We start from the raw sequence: 15366 nt of genomic DNA on the forward strand, positions 1-15366 counted from the left end.
TACCAATTAAGAGTGGAGTGGACATGCTCATTCCTGGTTCTGTTTATAGAATGTGAGAAGTTCTCGTTCCATGCCTCATCAGAGTCCCTTACATCCATCCTCATTCTCAGTTGTTTCCCAGATGCACGTTCCCATAGTAGACTCTCTTTGTGAACCTTGGTAGTTTGATCTGGTTCCTTAAAAGGCTCCCATTCTAGAAAATAAATAAATAAATAAAAATGAAAATAAAGTAATAGATTTCAGATTGACATGTGGTGAGTTTGCAAGTTACATGAAACATATATCTACTCGTTTTCCATAAATATATGATTCATCTTCAATCATAAAATGCCAAGTTTAAAAAAAAAAAAAAAAAAGAAGAAATTCACTCTCAAACAGATAGGTTAAAAATAACTTTTGGGCAAAAAAAAAAAAAAAAAGACTAATTCAATATTTGGGCCAAATTGATCAAAGCAACAAAGATTTGAGGCTGTCTTGTACAAAATGACTAATTTCTTGGATTTATTTTTGTGCAAAACAACTCAGAAATTTGTATCAAATTGGCCTAAATACTGGGTCAGTCCTTTTTTGACTTATTGTCTTTTTTATTTAACCCAACCATTTGTCGAATGTAGCATTATGAAAAACAAGATTTTTGACAGAAGAACATACACAATAGTTATGTTATAGTGGGTGTATGGTTGTACTGTCTACATATATTACGCTATTTTTCAATTAGACTATTTTACACACAACTATAGAGAAATTCCATTGTGATGACATAAACCTTCTGTGTCCTTGTGATTCAGTTCCTCAATGTTAGCCACTTTTGGTATGACTGCACTCTCAGCTAATGTTTCAGGCCTCCCTGGAACACAGTCATTGACTGAGGCTGTCTCCCTAACATTGTGACTTTGGCCTGCCTCTTGATGTGTTTTTTGATTCCTGCGTTGATGTCCTTGAAATGAAATATCATATTCCTATTATCTTGATTGTGTGCTCAACACTCTTGAGACATTTGTTTTGGAACAGAAATAATATACTATTCTTGCGATTTTGTAAAAAGCACCCTCCCATTGCAGCTCAGTCTGCTGTGTACAGTTCTAAAAAGGGAAATCCCTTTTCACAACTGAAGCTGGGGACCTCTGGCCCAGAGGCCTGATATGAGCACTTCTAACAACAACAAAATATTTTTAATTAATGATTATAAATTAACAGTGAGCATTGCTTTGACTATTGAACATTAGTCTCTGTAAAGTTACGTAAGGCTGTATTGGTAAATCCTGCTGAAGTGAACGTATGTAAATTGTAGCCTGTCCGATCATTGTTGATGGCTCTTTCAGGTAGGCAAGTGTCTATCCAGAGCTGGCACACGGAATCAATCCAAGGTTTCTGCTGCGAGTAGATCCTGCTATCTTTAAAAGTTCGAAACCTCCTCCGTCTTAGAGCTTTGGAAATTCTTCGAACAATTTAGATATGACAACCATAGGATCATTGTCTCTGCCTGTGAAAAGAAGAAACATGTTATTCATGCCTACTCACAACTGAGCACATAAACTCGTCCACCGAAATTATATGGTGCAGAGTCTTGCTACCTCGGCTGCAACAGAGAAACATGTCGCATCTTCATCTAGCAGCGAAAAAATAGCATTTGGCCAAATTACCAAGCGTTATGCTCGCACAATTATAGTCATAATGAAACTATCAAAATCACATTTTTGAAACAAATTCCAATGTGGAAGAACAATGTATATTTAGCTTACCTTGGACGGACATTCTTGAGGGAGTACCATGTGTCTACTGCTGCGACTGAGCCGCCGTAGGTGGCGGAGTTTTGCTTAAAGCTTCTTTGATTCTTGTTCATCTTCGACTAATTTTTAATTGGGAGATGACTACCAATCTACGAGCATTTTCAGCCTCGTATGATGACAATGATGTTGGTGTTAAAAAAAAAAAAAAAAACCTGGGAAAGAACCAGGATCGATATACAGTGCGCCCCCGGTTTACGAACTCCGTTTTACGAATTTTTCATCTTACGAACGTGGATCGCGACGTTTTTGTCCCCTTCTTACGCACAAACCTTTCGTCTTACGAACAATCCTATATACTATTACTATATACTAATATATAGTATATATACTATACTAGTATATATACTAATACGATTTCCCTCTTCTGTTGATTTTGGTTATCCATCTTGTCTCTTTTAACTTATTTAGTTTAAATTGACTTCTTTCTCAACCCGGGTTGTTATATTATTAAATTCGATTTTTATGTCTTTAATCTATTTTGAGTACACTCTAATTTCAACCATTTAGTATTATTGTTGTTTTACAAAATAATACTTCACAGCATTACAATGGGAAATACAAGTGACAAGTTCAAGTCCAACAATTCGCGAATACGTAACTTCCAATGTTCAGTTTATAGTTCCAAGATTAAATCCCGATTTATAGTTTTCCTGGCGTCCTGAATGTTCAATCCTTATGACTGTAATCCACAGTGATGAAGGAAAAAATTGGATAGATCCTACCAGGTTCGTAGAAATGTTCAGTTTTGTCCAAGTGTTCTGTTGCTCCCGCACGAGGCACAATCCACGGAGCTCAAATGTAGCTCGCCATCTTGAATCGCACAACTTGGAAGTCCACCGTCAAAGAATGTATCGTTCAGTGGGTTCTGAACCGATTTAAAGATGTGGAAGACAAGTTGTGAACGGTACGAAAATCCTTCGTCGTGGCAAAAAGAATTAACAAAAGATTTCCATTGACTTTTCTCGGTGGTTGCTCAAAAAAAGTTCTCGCTGTGATACAAATACACACGCAACTTCTCCAACAGCCAGGACGAAGATCGAAAAAGTCAAGTGCGCAATCATTGTCACGTGCCCATCCTGCTACGTGACTTCCAAAATAAAAATTAAGAAGGGTCATTTAATCATTTAAATTGACCATAAAAATAATATCAAATTATATTTGGAATGTTTTAATCTTTTAACATGCTTTTCAGTCATGCTAATCTATTTTGTGTTTACTGGGAAAGTAATTTATGACTATTTTATTAATAGACTTTTACTTTGTAAGGTCCATCTTAACCTGGGTTACACATAGTTAACCTTGCTAGTGAGTATGGCCGTAACCGCTCTGCAATCTCCTAAGGGCAAGACTTTCCTTGCCAGGGGACGGACCTCGGTCAACAACAAAATGGAGAGGCTTCTTCTATTATGGATTAAAGAGAAGGAAATCGCCGGTGATATGTTCTCGTTTGAGAAAAGTTCTCGTTTAAGAAAATAGATAAAAAAATTCTGCGGGTTGGTCTCTGCTCCCCTCCGCCTCCACCCAGCTCAAGTCAGGTCGCCCTAAAGGTAAATGTCATTTTTCCTTTGTATATTTATGTTATTTAATTTAACTGTACAGAAGATTGTTACTAATTTTTAATATGTGTATAAAGTCGTGATGTTTTTACCTAAGGTTTTTGCACGCATTCACTAATTAACATAGGTTTGGATTGCCCGTCATACGAGCAATTCGAGTTACAAGCATTGCCGCTGAACGGATTAAGTTCGTAACACGGGGGCCCACTGTACTAAGTACTCAGCTAAACAAATTTTTCTCAATATTCCTTGACAGACAGGCTTGTTTTAGTTGTTTTGTTTGACCATACAAACCAACACAGATGTTACAGTGCCATCCAGCCTATCGGAGTAGGTCTACCCTCTGAGTCAATCTTCTTTTCTGGAATTGATTTGTCTTGGCTTGAAGAGCAGGGTAACCAATCAGGTGTTAGGCCTCGCCCATCAAACTGACAAGCAAGGTTGACAGATAAACAATGCATGAAACGTCGCAACAGCGTGTCATTAAATAAATGTGTCATTAGTTAAATAATGTTTTTTCTTCACCTTTTCATTATGGAGGTCTCTTTCGGCACTGAGATGATATATAGTGTATCCACTCGGGTGTTCCCAAACGTTTTTTTAAAAACACAGTAGCACATTGAGGAGCTCTCTTTACCTTCCAACTGAGATGTACAATACTGTATAGCCACTCAGGTGTCCCAAGAAGTTTTTAAAAGCACTTTACGCGTGTCTAGCCGTGCTTTGGTGTCTCGTTGCTGCCTTGGTTAAACAATTGAAGTTTGCAAATCCAGTGTAGCTCCAAACACCAAATTGATCCTTTGCAAACAAAAGGCACTCCCAGCAGAACCATTTGCCAGGGTTAGCTCATGTCCCTGGTAGCCCAGTCAGTAATATGGCCAAGTCGGGACAGGTTAGCCAAAACCTACGCTATGCTACGCCTCTAGCCAAAGCCAACACTGCATTGCAATGCCTTCCTGCAGTGAGCATCCACTTACGTCACGTTCAACGTGAGGCCTTTAGATGGCGATCTTATGACTTGATTTGCTATTATAGTTGTCCATTAAGTTATATGGGCCGCTCACACATCCATCTGTGCTTGTGCAGAAGCCCACGCTGTGTTGGTGCGAATGCCCTGGCTTCTGGCTCAGGCAGATTACATGCAGCCTGGCGACAAGTTAGCTAAATTCTGATTGGCTAAAAACTCCAACTTAAAACTACAACACTCGAGGGAGCGTAACCAAATGGATATAATATGACACGAAAAGAACAGAATATGGAGAATAATTTTATTTAAAAAAAAAAAAATGATAATGATAATATCGTCGAGCCACCACTGCTTAGAACCAAGCACATTATTTACTTTTAAGCAGATTTTAATCAATCAGCAGTCAAAATTTAAATTTTGGTCATTTCCAACCGAATTTATTCCAATCGGGTCGGATTTTTCAAAATGAGTCTCAATTGACAGCTAGCACTGTATACATTAGGAATCAGGTGAGAAACTCAATGCTGTTTCACACAGGTAAGTAATATATTAGGGTGAGCAAAGCTGAGGCTTTTGTCATTCAAACATATAGAAAGCATAGACCCCTGGTGATAGGATGACATAGTACTTGATTTGACATGTAATTAAAAAAAGTGCTTAATTTTTTAAAATGTTATTATCGCAGAGGATCAGCTTAATTAATTTTGTTAAGCTAATATCGTGATTGCAGTTAAAATCTGATTAATTGTGCAGCCCTACTGTGAGGTACAACAAACTGAAAAAGTTGATAGCGCCTGTGCTATCAATGCAAAAGTTAGTGCATCGCCTTGATTTAAATATCTTGATCAGTTTGAAAATATACTTGCACATGCTCATTTACCTGACGCTAGCGTTTTGCACATGGAATAAATTCCCCCTCATTATTTGCAGTTACGCTCGTCATGCTCGCGGGACTGCCTGGCTGAGCTGCAGAAAGAAAATCTGAGTGGAAACACTAATGTATTCTGCATCATATTTTGATATTGTTGCTTGTTTTTTCCTTCCTTGTTGTGGCAGGCGCCCATGTGCTTGTCGGAGCCTTTCCTCCGATGAGCGCAGGGTTGCTCGGGCGAAGCTCAGCAGCCTCAGCGTTTTGCACGGGGTGCCCCGCAACCCCCCGCAATCAGCATGCCGTCATCGGTGCGAGCAGGGAGCCTGAAGGACCCCGAGGTGGCCGAACTCTTCTTCAAGGAAGACCCAGAGAAACTCTTCTCAGACCTACGTGAGATCGGCCATGGCAGCTTTGGTGCCGTCTACTTTGTATGTCCAACCAGGAGTATTATCTACAGTACAGTCTATACACTTCCGGTTGTCATCAGCAATATTCAAACATACACTCCTGGGAAAAACATGAGACCCAAAAAATTTGTCTTCCTCGTGCTATGTACCATTTTTTGTTTTTGCAGAGTTATTGCTGAGAGTGACCATTTCTCAAACGTTTTACTCTCAACCAGCTGTCATGACAAACATATTACAGATGCTAGTATGCTTAACTTGTGAAGTAAAAAATGGGCAAACTGACAAAGTACTGTGATAAGAACTAGATAAGAACGCTACTGTACCTGAAATAATCCTTTTATGAGTAAAAATTTGGCCAAATTTTTGCCTCATTCAAGAAAAAAATTAATATATGAGCGATAACTCGCATGCTCCAAAGAAAACTTGAAATTCGCAATTAACCTACCATATTCCATTGCACCTATATCCTGCTCTCCTATTGGTCAAAATCCCTCACATGCATTGTCCTGCTCTCCTATTGGCTGTGCAGTATTGTACAGCTTGCTAGCGTACAACTTCCTCAGTTGTTCAGTAAGGCCAGCATCATTATTTGCGAGCTTGTGAGTGTGCAATCCGAAGACAACGCTGACGAAGGAACATCGCAGCAAGTAGGCCTACCTCTATTTTTCAAGGCTTCACCTGCGTGCTTGATAAATTTAAAAGGAGGGCTTGCATTCATTCCGTGGTACGACATGGGAAAGCTGCCACTGCTGAAAGCGCTAAAAGAGAGCTTTTCGGTGATGTGGATGCAAACGCCTGGGTAACGAGGAGCTTTGAATTTAGAATTTCAATGGTTTGTGTGTGCGTGTGTGTTTTTTTTTTTTTTATTGAAGTTCAAGTATAATTAAAGCTATCGTTTACAGCCATTTTTTCGAACAATCTGATAGATTAAAGTTTAAATGTTTTCAGTTTGTTTGTTTGTTTTTTTTTTTTACCTAAAGTTCAAGTGGGATTAAAATTGTTTACAGCCATTTTTTCTGTCATTTCCCTGACATCTGCTGAACATCGCGTTTTTTTGAAAGGTAAGGTACAGTAATATAAAATTTAATATGACATATTTCGAGCTCAAAACAAAAAAGGGAAATTAAATGTAAAATTTGATTCACTATAAAAATCATTCAGGATACAAACTACACTCCAGAACAGATTAAATTCGTATTTAGAGGTTCCGCTATAACTCACAAACGAAAGAGCTACTTAACTCGGAAGGGAAAGGAATGGATGAGCACACCAACAAAGTAGATAACTTAGTAACAAACCAACAAAAGGACAATTGAACAAAGGAACAATACTAATCTAATTGAAAAAAAAAACGTCTAAACTAGCTAATGAACTAAGTAACAAGTGAATAGATGAACTCGCCAACAAACTGATCATCTGACTAGTAAATCTTTAAAAAAAAAAAAAAGCTGAACTAACTAGGAACTTACACAAAATACCAAAATTATTAACGAATGAACAAGCTAACGAAGTGACAAACAGATGGATGAACAAACTTAGGAACTTGTCTGGTACTCAAACTAAGGACTGGATGAACTAACTGATGAACTGGGGCACCAAGTAACAAATGGATGATTTAACAAACAAGCTAGATTTCAAATGAAGTAGCATATACTCAACAAAAATATAAGCGCAACACTTTTGTTTTTGCTCCCATTTTTCAGGAGATGGACTTAAAGATCTAAAAATCATTATTTGTTCACAATATTACCATTTCTCTCAAATATTGTTCACAGATCTGTCTAAATGTGTGATAGTGAGCATTTACGCATTGCTGAGATAATCCATCCCACCTCACAGGTGTGCCACATCAAGATGCTCATCAGACACCATGATTAGTGCACAAGTGTGCCTTAGACTGTCCACAATAAAAGGCCACCCTGAAATGTGCATTGTTTTTTTTTTTTTTTGCTTTATTAGGGCTCTGGTGCGAAGTTGCTGGATATTATTGGGAACTGGTACTGTTGTATGCGCATCCCAAACATGCTCAATGGGTGACATGTCTGGGGAGTATGCTGGCCATGCAAGAACTGGGACATTTTCAGCTTCCAAGAATTGTATACAGGTCCTTGCAACATTGGGCCGTGCATTATCTTCCTGAAACATGAGGTGATGTTCATGGCTGTATGGCACAACAATGGGCCTCAGGATCTCATCACGGTATCTCGGTGCATTCAAAATGCCATCAACTAAATGCACCTGTGTTCTTCATCCTTAACAGATGCCTGCCCATACCATAACCCCAGCACCACCGTGGGCCACTCGAACCACAACATCGACATCAGCAAAGCGCTAACCTACACAACGCTACACACATTGTGTGCCATCTGCACTGAACAATGTAAACCGAGATTCGTCCGTGAAGATAACACCTCTCCATTGCGCCAGGCGCCATAAAATGTGAGCATTTGCCCATTGATGTCTGTTATGGTGATGATCTGGTGTTCGGTTAAGACCCAGATGAGGATGACAAGCATGCAGTTGAGCTTCCCTGGGATGGTTTCTGAGAGTTTGTGCAGAAATTCTTTGGTAATGCAAGCCAATTTTTTGTCAGCTGTTGTCAGAGTGGCTGGTCTCAAGACGATCTTGGAGGTGAACCTGCTGGGTGTGGAGGTCCTGGGCTGGTGTGGTGACACGTGGTCTGCGGTTGTGAGGCTGGTTGGATGTACTACCATATTCTCTGAAATGCCTTTGGAGACGGCTTATGGTGGAGAAATGAACATTCAAATCACAAGCAACAGATCTGGTTGACATTCCTGCTGTCAGCATGCCAACTGCACGCTCCTTCACTGCTTGTGACATCTGTGGCATTTTGCTGTGAGACAAAGCTGCACATTTCAGGGTGGCCTATTTTGGTTGACAGTCTAGGGCACACCTGTGCACCAATTATGGTGTCTGATGAGCATCTTGATGTGGCACACTTGTGAGGTGGGATGGATTATCTCAGCAAAGCAGAAGTGCTCACTATCACACATTTAGACAGATCTGTGAACAATGTTTGAGAGAAATGGTAATACAGTGGACTCCAGGGTTACGGCGTCCCTGGCTTACTTTTTTTTTCCACGTTACAATGTGGAATACTGAGTTTTTTCATCCCCTATTTAAGGCATTTATCCCACTTTACGATTAACATCAACAACTGTTATGACCTGTGGGGTTGGTTGTTTGTTGTTTTGCCTCCCTCTTGAGGCTTTTTTAGGTAATTGCTCTCATTTTCTGTTGGCGTCAAACTGTCTCCACTGCAACGCGTCACTACAATGGTCTGCTATTGGTTGGCGTCTCAACTCCCTAAGATACTGGTCTATTGGTCAGCGTGGTCTGCTAGATGACTGCCTAAAGACTTGATCTCGTGTGAGAGTGCGTTCAATGTTCTGTTTATTAAGCATTTCAGTGCCTAATTTAAACATGGTTGGTTATCCATGAGTCCCAAGATTGTTCCTGACGTTAAAGAGAGAAGTGAGAAGATGATTTATAAGGAAACAAAGCTAGAGATAATCAGGAAATATGAAGAAAGCTAAGCTAGCCTAACCTAGGCCACCCTTATTTGGGAATATGGCCATAACAAACGTCGACTCAAAGGTAAATAAATCCTTTATATATTTTTTATTTATGATGTTAGTTCATTGTATGCATGTATATTATACGTAAGTAACACTATATTATTTTGATACCAATTTTTAATATGTTTATACAATTTTTATGTTTTTACCTGGGGTTTTACACGCATTAGCTAATTAACATTGGTTTGGATTGCTTGCCATACGGCGAATTTGCGTTACAATCCCAACCGCAGAACAGAGTCATCTCGTAAACCAGGGGCCCACTGTATTGTGTACCTGGAAGGTTTTTTAGATCTTTAAGTCCATCTCATCAAAAATGGGAGCAAAAACAAAAGTGTTGCATTTATACAGTGGTCTGAAAAAGTTTGGGCACCCCTGATCCTTTTCAAGATTTTCCTTTGAAATCATTGGTGGTTTGGATCGTCAATTTAGGTAAAATATATCATATAGCAGATGATGATATTTGAGAAGTGAAATAAAGTTCATAGGATTGATAGAAAGTGTGCAATAATTACTTCAAAGTATGCAGGTGTATAAGTTTGGGCACCCTTGTTGTTTTATTGATTTAAATACCTTCAGCGCTAATATGGGGGAGGGGGTTATTTGGCAGGCCCCCCTGGGGGGAGCACAAGGTGATGGCAGAGGGGGCTCGGATGACCGCATAGAGACTTTGTTATTGTCATGTCAAGTGTAATTGCAATAAAATAAGAATGTCCTATTTTCTTTTTTTGTTTGTTTCAGACACTTTGATGCACTTGGTTTATGTATTTATGTTTTAGACTAAGCTAAGGAACCTAGTGAGGAAATGAAAGACCACAGGCACAGTTCAAGTTAAGGCCTGAAGTGGCAGGCCAAGAAAAACCTCAGCTAAGCACAGGCGAAGAATGATGAAAACAGTCAAACTCAACCCACAGACCAGCTCCAAAGACCTACAACATGATTTTGCTTCAGAAGGTGTCCCTGTGCATCGTTCAACTATTCAGCGCATTTTGCGCAAGGAGATGCTGTATGGGAGAGTAATGCGGCAGAAGCCTTTTCTGTGCACATGCCCTAAACAGAGTTGCTTGAGATACAGTGTGCAAAAGCACATTTGGACAAGCCGGCTTCATTTTGGAATAAGGTTCTGAAAATTGAATTATTTGGACATAGAGTAACAAGAGGCTGCATGGCGAAAAAAGAAGACGGCATTCCAAGACCAACACTTGGTGCCCACCGTAAAATTTGGTGGTGGTTCCATCATGCTGTGGGCTGTGTGGCCAGTGCAGGTACTGGCAATCTTGTTCAAGTTGAATGTCACATGGATTCAGTATCAGTGGATTCTTGAAAGACAATGTTCAAGAATCAGTGAAAAAGTTGAAGTTGCGCCAGGATACTTCAACAACACAACGACACTAAATGGTCAAATTCTGCTAAGGCATTGATGCAGAGGATAAGTACAGCGTTCTGGAGTGGCTATCTCAATCCCCTGACCTAAATATTACAGAAAATCTGTGATGTGATTTAAAGCTGGCAGTCCATGCTCAGAAACCATCAAACCTGACTGAACTGGAAATGTTTTGTATAGACGTAAATCCTTTCAGCCAGAGTCAGGACGCTCATTGGAAGCCAAAGGAAGCGTTTAGAGGCTGTTGTGTTTGCAAAAGGAAGCTCTACGAAATATCTATGTCATTTTTATGTTGGGGTGCTCAAATTTATGCACCTTGCTACTTTTGTTCAAATATTTACTGCACACTTTCTGTAAATCCTATGAACTTCATTTCACTTCTCAAATATCAGTGTTTATCTGTTATATGATACATTTTACGAACCCTAACCCAAACCTTTTCATACCACTACATTTTTGTTGAGTGTATTTACAAAGTATCAAAGAAAAAAACTGCAGAAGTAACACCAAACTAGCCAATGAACTCAACACAGGCAACAGTCCCTGATAGAAAATGTCATTTTATGTACATAGATAAAGTGTTGGATGTTTAAGGTGAGTGCATGAGAAAATGGGAGCAAACAACAAATTTCCAAATTGAAGCTTGCAATCAAGTGCTGAAGTGCTAGTAATGAAGTCCCTGGTTCGCTGACATGTTTGTTCTTTCTTGTTGTTGAACAGGCACACGACGTACGCACCAATGAGGTGGTGGCCATCAAGAAGATGTCATACAGTGGCAAGCAGTCCAATGAGGTGAAGCATCATGTGGCACATGGAAGCAACACAATATTCACCTTTCTGTTTGTTGTTTTCATCGCAATTTAATTTTTCATGGCTAATTGACACCCCCCATTTTCATCCATCCATCCATTTTCTATAGTCACTTGTCCTTGCTAGGGTTACGGGCTTGCTGGTGCATAACCCAGCCATTTCTGGGCAGTATTCAGGGGACACCCTGAACTGGTTGCCAGCCTATTGCAGGGAGTTTACAGGGACGAACGACCATTCACGGCAGGGCGAGTCAGGAGGGCAACCCGGGCGCCAAATGAGATGAGCCCGGCGGGGCGAGTCAGGAGGGCAATCTGGGGGCCGACAGGTGAAATCAGGCGTCTCCAGGTGGGCTAGTGACCCAGGTGCCGCTGAAGACTGGCAAGTGACGTTGGTCACAGGGGACTGGAGGGGTCGGCTGGATGCCGGCAGGCGGAGGTCCAGAAGGTGTTGGCTGGACGCCGCCTGGTGGAGACACAGGAGGTGTCAGCTGGCTGCTGGCAGGCGGATGCCACGTTTTACCTGGGTTTTTCGAGTTTTTGGATTTAGTTTAAGTAGTTTTTGGTTCATTTCGTCTGATTCATTCGTGTTGGTTTCCCTGCGTCTGCCTTTTTCTCAGTCTCGTTAGTTTTATCTCGTCCACCTGTTGTCCTTGTGGCCCCGCTCCTCATGTGTGAGCCAGTCCGGTTCCCCTGCCTCTTGTCCCCGTCCCGCTGTAGTGTGTTTTCTGTAATTAGTTTTCATGTTTTACCACCGTCCACCGTCCCTCTGTTGCCTTTGTCGGATTATTGTACCTCTCGCCCCACCGATATCGTCAATTCGTGTTCCCTGTTCCGCTGTACTCGCCCTCCATTCTTCCCCGTCATCTGAATTAAGTCTTGTAAGTTATATTCCGTTCCTCATTTATTTTGCTACTTTGTCAAGTTTTTGTCTACTGCTTTTCCTGCCTTTTTTTATTATTAAAAGAGCATTTTTGTTTGAGCAAACCCTCTCCGTCCTCCTGCGTTTTTGAGTCCCTTTCACTCCACCGCCTCACGTCACCATGCCACGACGTGACAGCGAAGGCCCGGGAGCCATCAACTGGACATCGGGAGGTGAAGGTTTGGGAGGCGACTGTGACAGAGGTGATTTCAGGAAATTGACATGAGATGGGGGCGACCGTTGGAGCCTGATATTAAGCTTTGAAGTCGGCCGCAGCACATCGGCTGGAGACTTGGAAACCGGCTGCGAATCGATGGCTGGAGGCTTGGAAGCCGGCCGTGGGGCACCGGCTGGAGACTTGGAGTCCAGCAGCGCAAGCTTGGAGGTAGGGTGCTAGGTGCCGACTGCAGCCCTAGAGGTCGGCGCACTGTACCGACTGCAGGCCTGGAGCTCGGGCGCTGGGTACAGACTGCAGGCCTGCCAGCCGGTGACTGGCTCGAAGGTCGGACTTCAACATCGGGCAGAGACACGGGGGTCGGGCGCCAACTGGTAACTGACTTGGAGGATTGGCGCCTACTGGTAACAGGCTTGAAGGTCAGACTTTGACGTAAGGCAGAGACGGGGTTTGGGCGCCGACTGAAAACTGGCTCGGAGGTCGGACTTTGACCTGAGGCAGAGACGGGGGTCGGGCGCCTACTGGCAACTAATTTGGAGGTTGGTACCACCTGGCAACTGGCTCAGAGGTCGGGCGATGATTTGCAGGAGACTCGGAGGTCGGGCGTCAACTCACAGGGGGCTGGGTGGTCATGCGCCCACCTGCAGGGGATTCGGAAGTCAGGGACCATTTCACAGGGGACTCAGGGGTCACGCACTGACTCGTAGGGGACTCTGAGGTTGGGTGGTGACTCGCAGGGGACTCAGAGCTCAGGTGCGACCCACAGAGTACTCGGACATTGGGCATAGAGGCGCACTGTCCTGGATGCACAGCCGCCTTTGCGCGGGGGCAGGGGTCCACAGTTGCCTTGGCGCAGGGACATGAACCAAGACAATCAGCTGCCAGGGCGCTGGGACAGGGACCGGGACATTCAGCAGCTGGTGACAGGAGTGCTTTCCGCATCAGCCTTCTGCCGGGAGACTTGGGGAACAAAGACACCAGGGACAGAAGCAACGGAAGCTAGGGAAGGTGTGTGAGAAAGGGGTGGCTTGAGGCAGGGTGTAGAAGACAGGACATGACAAGAAGAGGACATCGATATAGGACGGAGCATATCAGAACCAAAGGGTGAAAGAAAAGGTGGGTTATGACGTGAATATGAACGGTGACCTTTTCTCAGGCTGCCCCACTGTCTGCCCTGGAATGCCACTGAAAAGTCACGATTAACAGGAGGGTTCAGAATCAGATTCTTCAGAGAGTCAAAATCAGAATCCGAATAAAGCTCATCATAATCAGAAACATAAGAATAAGTGCGAGGAAACGGAATATCAGTGTCTAAATCAAAAGTGTTGGTGGCAAATGGGCGTGGATATACACATTCTGGAACGGAACTGGAATGGAGCATGACAAATCGGGGGCAATCCTCTAAATCGGAAAAATCTGAATCTAAAGTTTAGTGAGGTGGGCCAATTGGAGAGAGAGAGGGTGCTCGGGCAAACGAAAGGAAGGTGGAAAAGCTTCTAAGTCTGAAAAGCCGGAATCGTGGAAAAAGTTCGTAGGCAGAATAGTGGGGTAAGGGAGCTTGGGAAGGCATGAGGAGGACGCGGAAGGAACAGGCACGGGGGAAGGGTTCAGGGCTGAAGTAGAATACGATATAGGAAGAATAGACAAGATCTTACACACCTTTGTTGATCGGATTATACTGTCACTTTGCAGTGAGGCAGAGAGATTCGCCGGTGCAATTACAGGAGTATTGGACCCAGATTCAGGGTGGCTCCAAGACAGGTAGTGTGTGGGACAAGCCATATTTAATAATCAAACGGCAGGCAAGAACAGGATGCAGGAAAAAAAACAGGACAGCAAAGAAATCCAAAAAAATAGAGGCGGGCAGGTGAAACGGCAATACAATAACTGGCAGGTTGGCAAACACAGACAAAAGGCACGCGATGTATGACATAAAACTATCATCTGACACCTAGCAGGAACAAAAACTGGCCCTTGAAGGAATCTAGAAAAAGCTTCTTGCCTTAAACTAGCTCCTAGCATATTCGTTTTTGTTGAAAGATCGCCCATACAACAACATAGTGAAACAATATATTTATGCCCGACAGAGTGGGAAAGGACACGAGGCCTCGGGCCAGTCCTGCCATGGGTCGGAGCAGAAAATGGCAACGTTTCACCTTACACATTCAGTTCTTAAACCCTTTTGGGGCATGTAGTCCCACTGTGGAATACAGGTGTGTGTGTGTGTGTGTGTGTGTGTGTGTGTGTGTGTGTGTGTGTGCATATGTGGGGGTCTGTTTGCGTGGGGAAGGTGTCTTCAAAGGTCTTTGTTCTGCCGGCCATTCTTTGAAGTGGGAGGAAGTCTGAGCACCACAAACTCTGACTGATATCTTCTCTTGACGGCCACACCTAGCCTTTTGCTCCTGGTGGAATGTTGTATCAGGGAATGCCATCTGTTCCTTTTGGAGGTGACGACTTGTTTTTATTTCTCCTGGGCCAACATTACGCCGTCTCAGTCTTTATTATAATAACACAGTTCCATGTACACACTATTTTATTGATATGTTGCATTTGAGAAATATTTCCTTCAGCCTTAAATATATACACACTAATAGATGAACATGCTGTTGGAATTTTATTTCTAAATCAACATAAACTCAAGTTAGTAATCTGACTCCAATTTGTGACCTTACCCAACTGCCACTCATCCAACAATTTGCGCGCTCATTCTGCAATAGAAAGGTATCAGGAAGCCGGCATTTTCACACGCGAGTGGATTTATTCCTAACACACAGATCTAATACAAGCACCTGGGTCTCGGGTCCCTCTCAATACAGCCCTGTACGCCTCTGTTGCCACCAGCAGACGTACTCCACATCCGAGTTGCCCAGCCATGAGTTATACTACACA

General features: G+C 42.5%; 1 protein-coding gene across 5 annotated transcripts in view; it reads left to right on the forward strand.

Moving 5' to 3' along the window:
• The window catches only part of LOC148409142 (serine/threonine-protein kinase TAO1-like), an 85961-nt gene that overhangs the window by 22507 nt on the left and 48088 nt on the right, over positions 1-15366 (forward strand). For 3 of the 5 annotated variants that reach the window (XM_088441508.1, XM_088441513.1, XM_088441507.1), the window contains exons 2-3: positions 5370-5612; positions 11295-11366. In XM_088441508.1, the coding sequence (XP_088297634.1) occupies positions 5481-5612; positions 11295-11366 (204 nt within the window). In that variant the 5' untranslated portion in view covers positions 5370-5480. Of the gene's footprint in view, positions 1-5369; positions 6239-7554; positions 8031-11294; positions 11367-15366 lie in introns of those variants that run through there. The other 2 variants (XM_088441510.1, XM_088441511.1) reach the window with 2 other exon arrangements.

Source organism: Hippichthys cyanospilos, chromosome 18, assembly GCF_059441005.1.
Source record: "Hippichthys cyanospilos isolate Australia breed blue-spotted pipefish chromosome 18, RoL_Hcya_1.0, whole genome shotgun sequence".
Classification (NCBI taxonomy): Eukaryota; Metazoa; Chordata; class Actinopteri; order Syngnathiformes; family Syngnathidae; genus Hippichthys; species Hippichthys cyanospilos.